This window comes from Helicoverpa zea, chromosome 15 (assembly GCF_022581195.2).
Source record: "Helicoverpa zea isolate HzStark_Cry1AcR chromosome 15, ilHelZeax1.1, whole genome shotgun sequence".
In the NCBI taxonomy this organism is placed as follows: domain Eukaryota; kingdom Metazoa; phylum Arthropoda; class Insecta; order Lepidoptera; family Noctuidae; genus Helicoverpa; species Helicoverpa zea.
In genome coordinates, this window is record NC_061466.1 from 4,469,955 (window position 1) to 4,487,413 (window position 17,459).

Consider the following 17,459-nt stretch of genomic DNA (forward strand, 5'->3'; position numbering starts at 1 on the left):
TCTTCTTTCATGGTAAAAATGGTAAACAAAAATAAAATAAAACGAATATCTTATAATAAGCTTTATTTAATTATGAATTAACAAATATTTTCGTAATTTCGAACAAGGTTTGTGACATAACTGAATACATATCCCATATTTACCATCTTACAGAAAAATAAACACAGAATTGTTTCTATGAATATGATTTTTATTCTTTTATACTTACTTTTACATTCAATTCTGTTGGAAAAGCATGTATAATACATAAAAGTTAATAACTACAATTCATATATCTTCCTCGTGCGTCCACAAGCCGACTGAACATGACTTACTTAGTAAGCGAATTTTAAAATTAAATTAACTACACAAGTGATTATCGACGCGAGCTGAAGGGCGATGCGAGCGCAGCACGGTCGCAACTCGCATCTCTACGTTTTTGGTGCAGCCTTCATAATAAATAATCATGTTATGTTTATTTTATACATAGCAGAAATTTAAGTCGAAGTATGCAATAAAATAAAAATAAATGTGCAGTACAACGTAGTTATTTATTATTTTCGAATACATTTTAGTCACGATAGTAGTAGTGAATGTTGAAGCAATCAGCGACAGTTCACAGATGACCTCGCCGTACCATACAATAGTGATAATTTACAATGCTCCCGACATGATACGCGGCATCCGACTCACGCTGGCCACTCGTCCGACCTAACGTACTCACTTTTTTTAACAATTTACTTTGTTATAACATTCACTTTACACACACGAAGAACTCGTTCGTTCACCCCTGCAGATCACACAATTTCACTTCGATTTTAATACCCAATCTAATTTGATTATTCTATCTAGCAAATAGAAAGTAACAATTAGGTACAATTATGGTATTAATCATGTATTAAGACTTAGGTTTATTACACTCGATTATACTGCAATGGTTGTACGATAAGTATTAACGATCCATTTAACGAGAAGAATACTTCAATTTGTTTACAATAATTTATCAAAAACCATTATTTAAAGAATTGATTTAAAAATTTCCTTTTACATATCGACAATATTCTCATTAACTATACTTTTCTAAAAAATATGAAAACGACACAACAAGATGTTTATTTATTTTTTTATGTTATAAAACACTTCAAACGTACTTAGCCAAATGAATAACTTCTAATGCATTGGATACAATTTTGTGATGACTACATATCCGTGACTAATTCAAAATACCTTACGACGTACCAGTGCTGCCAGCGCAACGTCGCGACTTACGTTTTGGTATAAACTATGTACCTATAGTAGTATATATCAGAGCATACGATTACATGAAAACAATTCGGTATACCGTCACGGCGCTGCGCTGCTCACAGTGACATCTACAAATATCTTACTCCTATGCAAATCACGCTTGTCGAAACCTTGCTGCTTCCAGTCCAAGCAAAAATATACAAATGTTTTTTTTTAAAGCTGTACAATTTTTACACCATCATCTTAGCGACCGCCCTAGTCGTGTGGCCACATGATCTCGTTTCGGAGACATCGTATAATATGTAACAAGTGGCATGTCGCAGGCAGTCGGCGGTCAGGCCGCGCTACCATGACCTCAGTCTCGTCGCAATCGACTCCTAACATAATGTCCGCCCAGTGAAGTATCGCGGGCTGCAGCCTCGGCCGCCGCTACACGTATGCACTACAACAAATGACTAACATACCTCACTGCACCGAACTGACCAATACTTTGGAATGACTGTCTCGCGGCCGACCGCGGCTACAGCGTCGTCACCACTCACTGACTATTCAATATAAGTATCAATAAGTCCTAATCAAAAATGATATACTTCCATCGTTAGACTAATAAACAAATGTGAATCGCAATAATACAAATTGACATGAGCCCAGAGCCACGTGTTTTGTACACAAGGTGAAATGTTTCATTCAGTCTTGTAGGAATATAGAAGCCAGTTCACTCGGGACTCGATGGGGTACACCGATTGAAACAAATTACGTTTTAACACTATTGTATTGATTTTCTATATAAATTATTGCACACTTAATAATAACATTTATCGAATTAACCAATCGTCAATATGGTCATGTTTGTCACAAAAGCATGTATTGAAAAAGTAAATCGTTACTTACATTGTATCTCTTATTTTAATAAATTTCTGGTTATCTCTTAAAAAACTATAATAATAGATATAAATAAAGATAGGAAATTATGTGGCGTCACTATAGGAACGGAGCCAATTTAAATATTATTATATTCGTTTCCATACAAATCGAACTTAGGTAAACAATGACTAAATAAAGTTATAATCTAAAGTACTCATACAAGCGGCAGGTTGAATGAACCCCACTCAGGCCTTCGCACGAACGAGGTGCCACTGCAAGCCGTGGCGACAGATAAATTAAAACTAGGAAGAAATTATTGTATCGAAGAAATCGAATAAACACTAGCAACCGGTTCCTTGCACGTACCACTGCGAACAGTAACGCGGGTACTTCATCAATACACACTATCGATGACAAGTCAAATAATCACAACCGACCCGCGGCGAGAGTGTGCAACATTCAACCCACAGCGGACGAAACACGAAACTCATCAACACACAAACTTATTATAAAGTCACAATATCTGCTGTTTATCCACTACTCATGTATCAAGACAACCACAATAGTGATGAACGCAAACGTACAAAAATAATATTTGACTGCTTCAGTAATAACGGAACAAAGCGATATACAACTACTCGGTAAGTATTTGTTACACTACGGGTGTTGATGAATTATGAGCGAACGACCTAATGTACAAATCTGTGGATTTGTTCGAACTATGTGCTGGAATGAACATCGTCGATGCGAGCGTAGCCGTGAATATAATGCGAGTGATGTCGATGAGGTAAAATAAATCTCACGTCTCCACAGAGACTACATACAATTTACAAGTTTTGGTGAAATTAACGTAATTCACTACGGACGGGAACACAAAAATAACCGCACATGGCTTATAATTCAAACTTATTTATTGCTAATATTAAACGCCCGTTCAACTGTATCAACTTGGAGCCTAATGTTATTGCAGTGGTAATTAGATGATCCGCGGTATTGCCCAGAAGCAACAACTATTCAATTGACATCAGTTTGACAACCTGTCGGAAAGGCGCTCGGTAGTCTCGGTTGGAAACTACAAACGAATACAACATGAAAGTTCAGCGACAGCTCAACAGAACGCCCCAACTCTATAGCCTGCACAGAGGACATTCTGAGAGAATGCGATTTATCTAAGTTTCAGAGTGACTAACGTAACCTAACATTTCCTAGTAATGTCCTATGACCGCGTGTAGCAACTCTGTTGACGAGTACTATCTCTTATACAATGTCAATAGTAGTGACAACAGAAAATTGTAATGTTTGTTATTCAATGCATCCGAGTATCGCAATGGAAGTGTTCTCTATATATTAACAATTAACGTAATAAAGGTATATAACTGGTACATACGGGTATAACGTTTTGTATAGTAGTATATTCTGAAATATAATATGATTGCCAACCACTCAATACATTTTTATGCACCTTTGTTACGCGGAAGGTCAAAATGAAACTAAAACTTATGATAGCTTCGTATAATGAGTTAGCATTATGGATTACTCAAAATTACAAAATCTAAAATTATATTGAATAAAAATTCTGATAAATCGAGGATCGGGGTAGCATAAATGATTGTTAAAATAAATCGGCAATATGTTTTCATACATTTAAACCCAGTTGCTCAATATATTTCGTCAAAATTATAGTGCGATGCAATCATATATTAACTTTTACAACTAATAACAACGCATCAACTATCTCTCTTTTTATTGCCTTAGACTTCTGTTAACAATTACACTATATAACAAAAATATGTCAATCACCAAAAATGTCTAGATTATTAAATCGCTCTATTGCATCGTCACTATAACTTGGACCTTCAATAACACGAATCTCCAACACAGGCTGTGGCCTTTATTACAGAGAATTTCCGCTGAGTAACTTATCTTAATCTAGCGTTACTTACCGCGTTAAACAAATACGCCTAGCGTACGCTGGCTGTATTTAGGCATTCTGAGTAAGCGTATAGAGGTTTTTGTAATCGAACGTCAGTTGCATGGCATCAATGTAATCGGTCGTGAGATGAATGCGGGTGTGAGAGCGTCGCTGTAAGTACGGGCGGAGCAACTGGGCGCGTGACGTCACGAGCCGCGTCACTTGCCGGCCCGCGCCGCGCACTTCTTCTTTTTGCGCTTGAAGAAACAACAGCATCTGGAATACACAGATTGCCTGCATGACGATTTACAGAGTCTGTCTGGTACAACCTGATATGGGGGACACAATCGCTGCAGCGGTGAAACTATTTTAACTTGAAAAGAAAACGTGCTCAACGTATTTTACTCTTAGGCCGGCTATACACGGACCGCATGAAGCAGTCATGGCCGACAGTTCCAAGCTGACGACCGCCTGAATCAGTTGCAACTGTTCGAGCGTTTCGTGTAACAGCATCCATAGAACTCTGCAGTTCACTCTGCAGTCGACAGCTTGAAGCTGTCGCCCCTGACTGCTTCAAGCGGTCCGTGTATTGCCGGCCTTACTTTACCAAATGACAAAATCCAATAATATAAGACTAATATGGTTCTGGTCTATTGTAGCGAAAGTGTTAATTGAGTGACTTGTGATTGATTATGCACAATGCTTTTAAATTATGTACACTGAGCCACAACATCAAAAGTGAGGGGAAAAAATAGGACGTGAGAAAGTAGGCAATAAAGTAAAATGTGATTAATGATATCAAAATTAGTGTTTTATGAGTCGACTTTCCAGTAACTGTGAAATCTGTGTCAAAAGTTCAATTTTTTCACTGACCAGGGAATCGAACCCAAGTACAACAAAAAGCCACATTTTTCCATATGTTCCAATGTGGACAAACAAACAATAAAATGTGGACAACAATAAAATTCCAGTGTCTTGTAGCTTGTAGCTTGCCTCCAACCCAGGATTCGAACCTGGGTTCTAAGCTGATAATCAATCTTTGCAAGTGATGCGAAATATAAAATAGAATGCGCTTACTCTGGACCAATTTCACAGAATTCAGCCGATTTTGATGATTATGTATGAAAGCTGATGGGAATTTTTGATATGAGTGCATATAGTCTGTTCGTTAAATTAGTTTTACACATACAGTGTTGAAAATATTTTTTCAAAATCATATCTGAAATGCGTACTCTATACAAGGGATCAAAGACAAACACCGATTCATCGAACAAACTACACCAAACATCAATGTGTTTATGATTTGACAACCACCAAGCTCAAATTCAAAATTCAAATGTCGAACTTAAAACGAAAACCTTAAAAATAAATAAAAAAAGTAAAAAATTAAAAAAGGAATGCATACAGTTGGAACACTGACTTGGTGTCGTCTACCACGTCGACTTCGTGGTGCGGCTGAGTGATCGGCGTGTTGCTGTGGCCGGCCGTCGGGTCGTCTGCGCCTAGCTCGCCGTTCGTTGAACTCACCACCTGGACCATTCGTAAGGGACATTTGAGAGGATGGGAATTTGGACTTTATTGTTTCAGTTTTAAGGTTTGAATCTGATTAGTTTGATTATTGACATGAAGGATCTGTAATAGAGACGTTCAAGAAGATGGGAATTTAAACTTTATTGGTTTAGTGTTAAGGTTCTGATTGGGGTACTCCTAGATGTTATTATGTCGAATTTGCTCCCTTAGAAACCTGCGTCGGATTTTTTTAGGAAAGGTTTTTTAGAGTTGAACTTGTTTCTGGATTTACGGTTGAATTTGGTATATAAAAATTGATGCATATGATGGATAGTGTGTAGACTTATCTGGTATAATCTAGAACTGAATACGAATCTTACTGAGTAGTTTATTCAATATTGCAAATGTTTATTTTGTCTTCTTCAACTTTTCTTCAGTGTAGCCAGAATAAATTCTATGTTGATACGTTTATGTTACAAAATACTTAAAAATAATTTGTTACCAACGAACATGTCTAGTATTCGGAACACATAAACCACAGGACATGGTTATCGTTAAAATAAGGTTAATTGGTACTTTTTCCATGTCCTGTGCTTTACATACCAAAATCTCTGAGACCTTTTTTACAACATTGAGCTTTTTCCTATCTACGTACACTTAGCCCTTGTCCGTTAACTAAAATGGGATGTGTGATGTACTAAGTACAGTTTTGTTTGTTGGTGAGTTCCAAATTCAAAATCTAACACAAAAACATTGATCTTCAATTATTTAGTACTGCTGAACAGTCCCCTGAGATAATATAGACAGTTAAAAAAATATTAGGAAAATAAAATTTTATTTCTGGTCAGGGAAGTTAAGTTTATCCAGGGAACTGAGTATTTACAGAGAAAGCAGCAAAACGTTGGTGTAAAACGTAAATTACTGTTGCAAATAGATGCGTGCAGTTTAACATAAAACAAAGAAATATTAGCTAACTAATAAGCTCAGTTGTGTACAATACTTCATGAATGAATATTGGCAGTGCTCGATTTTAAGCTTTAACAGTTCGGCCAAACTACGTCAAGTTCAATATTTTTCCATTTATTTTAGTTAATTTACTAAATTATTAGCAAAGGTTGAAAGAAATAAAAATTACGAAAGCTCAAAAATACAATCAAGAACATAACTTTCCTCACTGTATTTTTGACCTGTACTCATATCCTGCGCTTATTATTATTTTAGTATTTTTAAAGGCAACAGTAGCGGAAAATATTTAACTGTAATAGCGAAGGCCTCACTGGCAGCACATTATAAGCGACATGCAGACAGTCACACAAGGATTGCCGCAATAAATTCAAAACTGACCGTGGATACCGATCCGGGAAATTTCACATACCGAAAATGTTTATTCTTCAATAGCTAAAAAATAAATACACCAATATACATTCACAATTCACGTATAAAATAATAATAATGCAAAAATAAATTAAATACAAGTAAATACATGCAAGTGTGTTGTGTTGTAAATCTACAGTTTCTTGACTAACAGTGGTGGCTAAATACGGTAGGAACACTTTTATTAAGTAACTTATATATAAAATGTGTAATTAAAATTATTGCAGAACATATAAATAGCCTGACATGGACATCTTCAATTAATATGTAAACGAAATTGAAAGTTTCTCAGCACGTAACCTATAAAATCAACTTTTATGTCTCCTGCAGTTTTATGTTAAAATATCAGTTAGATAATAAGATTTATTTATTTAATCTAATACCAACATTCCATTTTAGTGAAACACAAATCTTAATCTTTACTTGTGGTCCGAAAATATTAAAATTCCACAATGTTTACTATTTCCACCGGTCTTGACTTCAACGCTCATAAAATCAATTGTTTCCTCAACTTCAAATTTCGAATATCCTATTCTTTCCAATTTCAAATACATATGTATTTTTTGAACATATCTAACCTGCACAGATCCATGGCGATCAGCGGGCGTGAGATGGCCAGTGTTGAGAGGAGTTGCCTTCCCACTGTGCGGCCAGTTGCCGCCCGTGTTCGCAGTGCCGCCCGTGCCGAAATCCTTCGTCTTCGCCAACGCTGCCATCTGAAGATGCCATGGCAAATAAGTTTAGAGAAATAGGATGGAAAAATACCTGTATTTTTACATATTTTTATTGTTTGAATGTTTGCCATAAGGCTTTTTGGCCATAACAAATATGACAAATGAATTAATCTCGTCTATAATTTAGACTACAGGAAAGTCGTGTGAAGTACACGAACCTATTGAGAAGGCTTAACGGATACCTAAAATTCCTAAATATTTATTAATCACTATCCTGCATTGCACATCAACTATCAGTCGGCTTTAGCACAACTTTGGGATTCACAAACAAACACAAACTGATATTTCTTTCGATACACACAAAACAAATGGACTTCAGGAGACTTCTATAATAGCAATATTTTAATTTCTTTCCCGTTACCTGTTATATTACTTAAACTCTTAACATAATTCCTAATTAGGATTCATTTAAAACTATCGGCATGGGTCCAGTGTCGATACTTCTGTCTCTAATCAATTCATTTATCAAGTTTTAAGATCTACAGTAATGGCTTCAAACTGCTCTTAATTCGCTTTACATTTCTGTTAAATAAAAATCAAACAGCTTGCTCCAGTGTTTGCCATTTAACATTCTTGATTGAGTCGTAAATATTAGAAGTATCGAAATTGGCATTACCTCTAAAAATGCTCCATTTATAGAAGATCTCCTGCTAGGGATAAGACAGACACAACGATTACAGTTGCCATAAAAACCATTTGTAGTGGTAGCATCCACAAAAACCCACACGAATTCACAAAACACAATAATGTCCGTTAAAATAAAACTAGCGATAAAAACCGGGGAGTGTAAAGCAGAATTGCGAATGGTATGCCGGAGACGCAAATAACAAGTAAGAATTGTTTCATTTTTACATCTTTTTCAACATGTAATTTTATAGAGTACATAGATAAGTTGAATAAACAATAATTCTGCCCCTTTACACACTAATATTATTTTTTGCATGCATATTCCCATCGTGATATTCACATGCTATGAACATGACAAAATGATCCAGATTTTAATGTTTCAGGAAATCAGTCCCCTGACTAAATTATGACAGCAAAAAGCAGTGGACTGATTTCAAAAACAGGAATAAAGACGTAAAAATAATACAATAAATAGACACACAACACAGGGTCACAATCATCAAAACTGAGAGCACTAAACAGTAACACATTGTTTGGGTAATTGACAAATTCCAGGACATTTGATGGAGTTTCGAGGCGAGCGTCAAGGGAAGGTAAAACGGTTGAAAGCGGACCAAACCTCTCCGGATATAAGCGCTGCCTCATCGTCCTCAACCAAACCAATCATATAATCACACAAATCATCCTGCATTGACAAAAAAGCTGTATCAGTTCAGGCCATAATTCCTCCAAAAAGTATTTTAATTTTTAGTTTCAAATAGGCCTCAAAGAAGGTCAGGTGGTTATGTCCTAAAATTCTATGCAGGAATGACAAGATACTCCATTTAGAAAAATAATATTATGAAAAATACCCCCTGAATTCCCTCCATTATTTGGTCATAGTTAGCCTTAACATTTTCATTACTTTATGGTAACAGTGCTTGTATCCTTTGTTTAGTAAATAAAACATATAACAATTTTCCTGCATTATATAACAATTACAATCAGATATATAAATTACATTCTTGTTGATACTTTGAACTTTTAACTAATTGCGTACCACGAATTGTCAACAGGGATTTCGGAACTTGAAATACTATGTGCTTTGCAGGTGCAGGTCAGCTCTCGAATACGCAATTATTTTTCTGTTACAAATATATAAAATTCAAAATTATGTATATTTTACCTTGTGAAAGGGCTGATGGCTGTCCCGATTGGGTGACACAACAATCTCGTGCCCAGTCTGGATCGAACCCACAGGAGTAGACTGAAATTATACCGACAACACGGTGAAAATACCACTAGCAAAGTAAAAAATCAAAATAGACAATTACATATAATACAATTACCATTTACGAATGGCAATATGTTTTTGGCTAGGATAACGGACACATCCCATTAAAGTACACTATCATTAAGATACCATGTATGTATAATTCGGTACAGTATGTTGTAGACATTGTGGTAATAAACAAAACAATATTTCTAACATTTCACACGACACAGTTCCACAAAACAAAAAGCAGACTTATAGTAGTGTTAAAACATGAGTGAAAAACACCAAATACATTCCAAAAAAAACATCTCTAATCATTCTAAAAGTCACACGTCCATGAAATGTGCAATACATTTAGACAGCAGTCAGCTCCTACAATCATGCTGACCGACCAAAAGCCATAAGCTATACTTAGTGCACACGAAAAATAAAATTCCAAGTTTAACACCCTTAAATAATAATAGTATGCCTTCACTAACCTTGTCGGACTTATTCCTAATGACATTGGAGGGCGGTGCGTTGCGCAAGATACGCATCACGTGAATGTTCGAAGGCTGTCCGCCAGCAACGAACAAAAGCGGTAAGCATGCATGCAACACCAACGTTAATGATGGCCACAAACCATGGTAATGTGAAGAACTTCTCTTAATTTTATTCGACTTCCCAAGGAGCAGATCCTGATATAGAACTTTGTTACCTATAAAGCATCTGCCGTCAGTGTGTTACAAGAAAATTACCAAGAGCACTCGAAAATAGAATTAACAGTACCTAAATCCGTATACTGGACTTCGTCTTTTCAAACCATATTTGAGTTTGTGCTGTAAGGTACATAGTTACAAACACAAATTGTTTCGAATGCTCGCGGTATGGCTGTCGACTTTAGATAAAGGTTACAACAATGTTCGAGATTTTTACAACATGTAAGAGCGAAAAGAGATAATAATAAGAAGTTCTTCACTTTTGACCACACTAACATGACAAAATAAAAAGTTGATTGCGAATGACCTGAACCATGCTTTTATAAAGAAAAATTACGAAAAAATAATATCAACAATCTCTACACAAAAACACACTGATAGGGGCATAAAATTTTTATTTTATTAAACAAATATAATAAATTATGCAACTTCTACCATTAGCGATGTTATCTAAGGAAATATAATTCAAACAATTATTTTAATTCATTAATTAGACCATCATCCATTATGGTGCGATCGAAAAGAAAAAAAAAAGTATTAACAAAAATTAATGTCCAAAGAACAATATTGTGAAAAAATATAATGCAGTTTGTTGCAGACTAGGCAAGGTATGAAAAAACAGATGTGAGGTTAATTTGGCAGACAATGGGGAAGCATACAATCAAAACTTAGTGAACTAACAATTATCAGAGATCAATAGAAAAATATGCAAAAGTTGACATGCGGAACCATGATTGTCGTATTTACATCACACTTCCTTTGGCAGTCAATATTTATATCGAAATTGGCGCATGCGCTTTTGGCTTGCCGAAGCTTTTGAAACGAAGTGAATGTCAACTTTTGCGGGAAAAGCCATGTGAGTAGAAAACATTCAAAGCCAGTAAAAAGTACAAAACATTTGTGCGGGGTAGCATAGCAGGGTATCACCATTATATCATGACCTATCGATATAATGAAATTATAACTGAGAAATATCATTTTTGAAAGTTAATTAAAAACACGATAGGTCAGATCCACTTTAATGCCACTCAAAGCCCGTGTTATATGAAACCAATAATTAAATCAAAACTAGGTAATAAACTAGAGATCTAAATATATTACTCAAAAATATTAACATTGTGTTTGGGTCAAGCAATTTGTGCTTTTGTGCACGTCTATAAAAATAATTATTTTACATCTCTAGTTTATGTCACTCAAAATGAAAGAGGGGAGTCAATTCACGTAAAGCATTCTGCGAAACGACTTAGTTTAAGAAACACATAATGTCACACTAATTTCGTAACTAGGAGAGCGTTCATTTGGGAAGCCGTTAGGTTAAATGCACCGTGTTTTGGCTATTTTAAAACGTACACAAACAATGGCTCGTAAAACCGAATACCGATGCAAGGCCAAGATTAGTATTAACGAAGTTTCTAAAGTCATTGCGAACACTTGAAGAAATATGACAATAGTAAAATTCTAAATACAAAGCCAGGAGTTTGTCTACGATTCAAAATATCCGTTCTCAAGTAAGCATAACACCTAATTGAAATTTGGATATCATTACAAGCTCGGATTAGCCAGTTCATAATAAGACAGCATCGTTATTTAAGCGATAAATATAAAACAAATATAAAAGATCTCATACACGCGATACTTGGCTCCTGATCATAGAGTACCTAATCGTTTATCTACATATCGAGTTGAAATCATAACTTCGGAGAAAATCTTGGTCGTAGGTTAAGACGATTAGTGTGCCGTATCCAAATTACATACTTCGTACGTCTACTTCGTTTACGGGCTGACAAGGAAATAGAAAAAAAAGGTAAATGAAAAAAAACTTCTAAAGGTCAATTTTCTTACATCCAAAAATTAGAGTGCTCAATAAATAGTTAAGGGTCGAAGATTTCAACACAAATAAAAACAGCCCAGTCTTTTATAACGGACCTCTTTTCCAAACGATGGCAATTTAAAAAACAGAATGTCACTACAGATTATTTTAGAATGTGTTCAAAAAACGATAACAATTGAATGAGATTTGGGTCGATACGCCCCGACAGGTAGATAACATTTTCATCTGTAGATTATGATCGACGAATTTAATTTTAAAACGTGATATAGAAACGTGCGATAATATACGATAGTAACGGAAGCTATTAGAAAATAGTACCTATTACTTTTGAAAGCTAAAGGAATAAGAAGACGTAAGCAAGGAATTAGAAAAAAAATGAATTTTCCCTTTAGATTGTAGAATGAAGGCTGCAACAGATTTATCTACCTGTTCGTGATACATTATATAAAGAGAGCAAATCTATGGCATAGATACTTTATATCCATACTTTGGAAGGCAGTGTACCAACATGCGAGAGTGACAAAAATCTTTCATACTGACAGGACTGTTTTTATTTCGGGTTAAAACAATAAAATCGCAAAGATTTAATTATAACTGTAGATACCGAGAATCGCGTGTATGATTGTCAAGGAGCGCGTCCACTTATCGGCAAGAATGCAAATACTTAACGTATCGGTATTATCAAGGACGCCGTTGAAGTAACGTTCAAGAGTCACGGACTTTGCCTTTAAGTGAACGAACAGGGCGTAACCCAATATGCTTGTAAAACTAAATCTAGGCAGGAGAACCGTCTAGAGTTTCCCTAGTCTAGACTTAGGTTGCTAACTCGTTGTAACCTCCCAATGCGTATTACCTACCCTCCCCTGGTGTTAAGTTAGCAACCGCCGCCGCTAGCTACGCCCAAGCCATAAAAAGGCACAAAACACAATAGGATCATGCTACGGAGTTGTTTACCATGGTCTTGCCGGTCCAGTCGAATTCGCCGTCGTCGACGTACCCGCGGCGTTCGAACAGATCGCGGAACATCCGCCGCAGCTGGTCATAGTCGGGCGTCTCGAAGAAGTCGAGCCGGCGAACGTAGCGTAGGTACGTCGCTAACTCTTCGGGGTGGCCTTCGCATAGCACCTGGGAACGATTAAAATGGACATCTTTAGTTTAATGTTTTAATAATCAAGGATGTCGATTTTCTTGGAACTATTAAAACTGCCAGGTCACACCTAACAATAATGAACATTTGGAGATGAAAATGCTACAGATGCAACGCGGTCAGTGAGAGTAAACTTGAGAGAGAAAACTTTTCTGCAAAAAATATCTTAGAGACATCAACAGAGAAAAAACATTTCCCTACAGACAGATTTGAGCAGATTGCAGAGAGATCAATGTTAAGGCTTTTTACTTTTACAACGGGCAAACTGAAGCCTTGAAAGTAATTGAGACCAGATTACATCGTACTTAGATAAAACGATAGAGAACCGTGTACACTACTACCAACCACTCTCAAAGCGCAACATAGTATTTGCTTAGGTATATTCTAAGAACACAAGTAGGGATTTAAGAAACGAGTATCGAAATTCTTTGTATCAAGATAAAGGTAGTACAAAAATCGATTTTACATTACAACAGCCATGAATATTAGCGGCTCCATCAACTTAGAACCAATCGAACACCAACGTCCTTCAGAAAGCAGTTCTTATTGAAGAACAATGAAGAAAACATTTCGACATTTCTTATAGGAAAACACTTATTCACTGATAATTTTATATCAGTCTTAGAATGTCGTAATTTTGATGTAGACTCAATAAGTATGTATTTTTATTGTTTTAATCTATTAAACTGGGCGATAAAATATAAACCGTAGGAAGTCCTGCATTGTATTAAGATAAGTCATTCTAACTTCTGATGAATAACAAACGATAGCAAACAACACTGTTTTATTTTAACTTAGACCCAAATGAAAGGTAAGCGAACTGACAAAGTAGTGCGTCATATTTTCATATGAATCATTAGTCTATCAACAGCCTTTTTCTGATACAAAGAATGTAGAAAGGAATATAAATCACTACGCTTGATCAAGATATTTATTATAAGCCTCTACACTGATAATGAATCATACTGGAATCAAAAGAGGACGTAGTAAGAAGTACCTACGCAAAAAAAATTATATTGGACAATTACTAAAGGGTCATTGAACAAGTGCCCATACTGCATCTAAATATTGAAGAGACCTTAGTGGACCCTAATAAAGTAGATCAAAACTATCTTAGCATTTCTTAGAACAAGCAAGGACGCGCCCTAAAAACCTAGTCTTGACCTCAATGCAATAACAATGTACGTAAATAAATTAATTCGCATCAATAACTCAGGTATTGGCGTTTCAGCTACCGTCGTGTTTTGGTTCTCTGTAGGTCAATCGAAATGTAATTGACATTATCTGTAGTGATCATGTTGATAGGGCGATAAGTCCCGCCATCGATAGCGGCCGATAGCGTCATCAGTCACTAATGTATCATTATGAATGTAAAATTTCTGTCTTGTCTCGTTATTGGCACGGGAGAGACAAATTCCGTGCCTATTTTTATTGTCTGTAATGCTTGTTTGCATGTTTGTTGCCTTTGCTCAACCATTTAGCTGGTATGAATGAATTTGTCATACACAGCACGTGTAAAAAGCAGGATATATCCATAATATATATAATTATTATTCAGAGATGATCTTTCAACCATCGATTCTAGAGTGAGAAACGCAGCTCAACAAGAAGAATAAAACCAGTATTTTCTAACAATGAAATCTGGATCACAGTATCTTGTAATAATAATTACACGACGTTTGAAACCGGTAATAAAAACTAGAAAATGTAGTTTAACTAGTACTAAAAGCTGAAATACCGTGAGGACTTTTCCTTAAATATAAGGCTGCTCAATAAAAAATCCACGACACCCAGTTTTTACGACGGCGTTAAAGCAATTATCCGTTAAAAGATTAAGTATTATCGATACTGAACCGAATCGATTATCTATGTTAAGATATTCATATTATGGCAATGATTCATGTCACCGTCTGACGTCAATATCGATTAAACACCAATAACTACGTCAATTTGTCAGTTGCTATGATTATTTTGTGAATTAAACTTGAAGACAATAGAACGACGTTAACTATCCTAGAAAACTAGTTCAGAACATTATTACGGTTTCTACAGAAAAGACGCTGTATTAAAACTTACAGCCAGAAGTCCTAATACAGAGAACAAATCTTTGTGTCTTGAAAGATCCAAGAAGTAAGTACTTTAAACTAGGGGGGTTAATAACGCCCAAAACTCAAGGCAACTAAGGCACTTTGTAGGTATGTATTGATAGGGTTAAAGTTGCAAGTAAATCACTCCTCACCACAAATACAACAGGAATATCGAGTATAGAGTTCGCATTATTGAATAAAATCAATAACATGCTTACAATTTTACATATCTAGTCCAGTTATAAAACTAATATTATGTATAAGTACAATCATCGGCACGAATCTTGAGCGCTGACCTTCACCTGCGCAGAAGTAATTTATTGGGTCCCTTTTGTGGTATGAAGTGACGAGCGGGGGCGGTGATTGGCCCGCAGCGTCATAGCCGTAACTCCGAATTGGTTCTTTGCTAATAAAACACTTCTGCGCAGATGAAGGTCAGCGCTCAAGATTCGTGCCGATAACTATAAAGATAATATAGAATACATACCTCTATAGGTGTCGCTCGTTTGGTGTCACCAATTTTTTGGTATCGCTCTTTAAGTGTATCAGCTTTTAAACCCTGCCAAGGTAAGGAACCACGTAAAAAATACATAAACATATGCCCAAGTGCCTCTAGGTCATCGCGTCTAGATTGTTCTGAAACACACAAACAGACAGGTTAGTTTTAGCATGAATTATTGTATGAAGTTGCATGTTGAATACAAATTAGAGCATTCCACTAACTATTTTAATGTACTATACGATGTTTAATATTTTTAATGTCGTTAAACTTTGCAAGGTTATAAGGGTTACAGATCCTATTGTCTTTAATAAAGTTGATATATTACCTTTTCCTAAATGTGTGTTTATTGACATGTATCTTGCAGTCCCAGTGAGTGACTTGTGTTCCCGATATGGAATATGTTTGTTTGTCTCTAAGTCTATATATTCTTTGGCCAAACCAAAATCTGTAAAACAACAACACATCGATTAATTTAAATATTCATATTATTAATTTGGATTTAAAAGCTGGGGAACGGTCAACGGCATAAACACTAAATAAAGAAACGAATATTGAATATTTTGTTTCTTTCTTTTTGCATTTATTGTAATTGGTAGTCTAGAGCTTCTGTATTTAAGGCGACGAATTGGTCAACAATAATTCCATAACCGGCACGCGCATCTAAGGCGCCAAAAGGGGTCGGAGCGTCTGAGCGGGGCGAGGATAACAATACGCGCGCTAGCTTATAACTAAAAGTCGTAAGCGACAAAATGGTTTTGTAATTTTATTATTTAGAAATGATAATTTGATAAAAATTCCTTCTACAATTTTAAAGAGTATGTATATACTCAACTACTAAAAAAGTTAAGAGGCTTAAATCGGTCCCGTTTGCCCATAATATGTGAATCTCTTTTTAAAAAGAGGTATGTTTGATATATTTTTCTCTGTTATAAAAGTTACCTAATCATGTTTCTACGTCTAACAAAATAAGGTTTATATCATGAACTTTCAGGTAACCAAGTTGTATTTTGATCCGTTTTGTATTTACTGAGAAAAATTGAGATCCTTGGCGCCAAAAATTCCAATTCGTCCTCTTAAAAGCAGCATCTGTTAACCTTTTTTTTTCAATAGCTTTTCCTGTTGTAACCGAGTTTTGCGGCTGACAGTACTAAAACTTGAACGGCTTACAAAAAGGAGGCTATAAATAATTGCCACTACTGCAAAGACCGCTAAATTCATTGACCTCGTCATGACGTTCATTTTATCAGTTTAAGAATACATATTCAATACATCAGTAAGCGGTACGATCGATGACTGGCCATTGTGAGATTTGTAATCAAATCACACGTTTCACACTTATACAGCACCGACATACTTCTAAAAATCAATTCATAAATATTTAAATTGCGATAAGATAATTTTTAAGGACGAAAAATAGGCGCCGCTTTTCAAAGGCCAAACATTTTCCTTGACCATAACCAAAAAAACATTCATCTACATTTTTATACGACCAAATCGACCGCTAGTAACGTTAACCGTCAAACCTTAGCAATAACCGTTTCTCTAAATAAACACGAAGTTTCCTCCTGATTCACTTTTCATTCCGAGCAATATAAGAAAAAACCTATGAACACGAGTAGTAAACCGCAGACCTCGTACGAAGATTGTATTACTTCACTATTGTTATATATCTTGTTACCTAATCGTGACGCGAAG

The 17,459-nt window shown here is 35.7% G+C and overlaps 1 protein-coding gene across 8 annotated transcripts in view; it reads right to left on the reverse strand.

Annotated features, from left to right (window-relative positions):
- Positions 1-46: 46 nt before the first annotated feature.
- The window catches only part of LOC124636930 (casein kinase I), a 33,098-nt gene continuing 15,685 nt past the window's right edge, over positions 47-17,459 (reverse strand). For 4 of the 8 annotated variants that reach the window (XM_047173206.1, XM_047173207.1, XM_047173208.1 and 1 more), the window contains 7 exons: positions 16,090-16,209; positions 15,750-15,898; positions 12,983-13,153; positions 9,410-9,490; positions 7,462-7,599; positions 5,406-5,530; positions 47-4,294 (listed from right to left, as the gene is read on the reverse strand). In XM_047173206.1, coding sequence (XP_047029162.1) covers positions 4,219-4,294; positions 5,406-5,530; positions 7,462-7,599; positions 9,410-9,490; positions 12,983-13,153; positions 15,750-15,898; positions 16,090-16,209 — 860 coding nt within the window. In that variant the 3' untranslated portion in view covers positions 47-4,218. Of the gene's footprint in view, positions 4,295-5,405; positions 5,531-6,853; positions 6,908-7,461; positions 7,600-9,409; positions 9,491-12,982; positions 13,154-15,749; positions 15,899-16,089; positions 16,210-17,459 lie in introns of all 8 variants that reach the window. The other 4 variants (XM_047173214.1, XM_047173213.1, XM_047173210.1 and 1 more) reach the window with 4 other exon arrangements.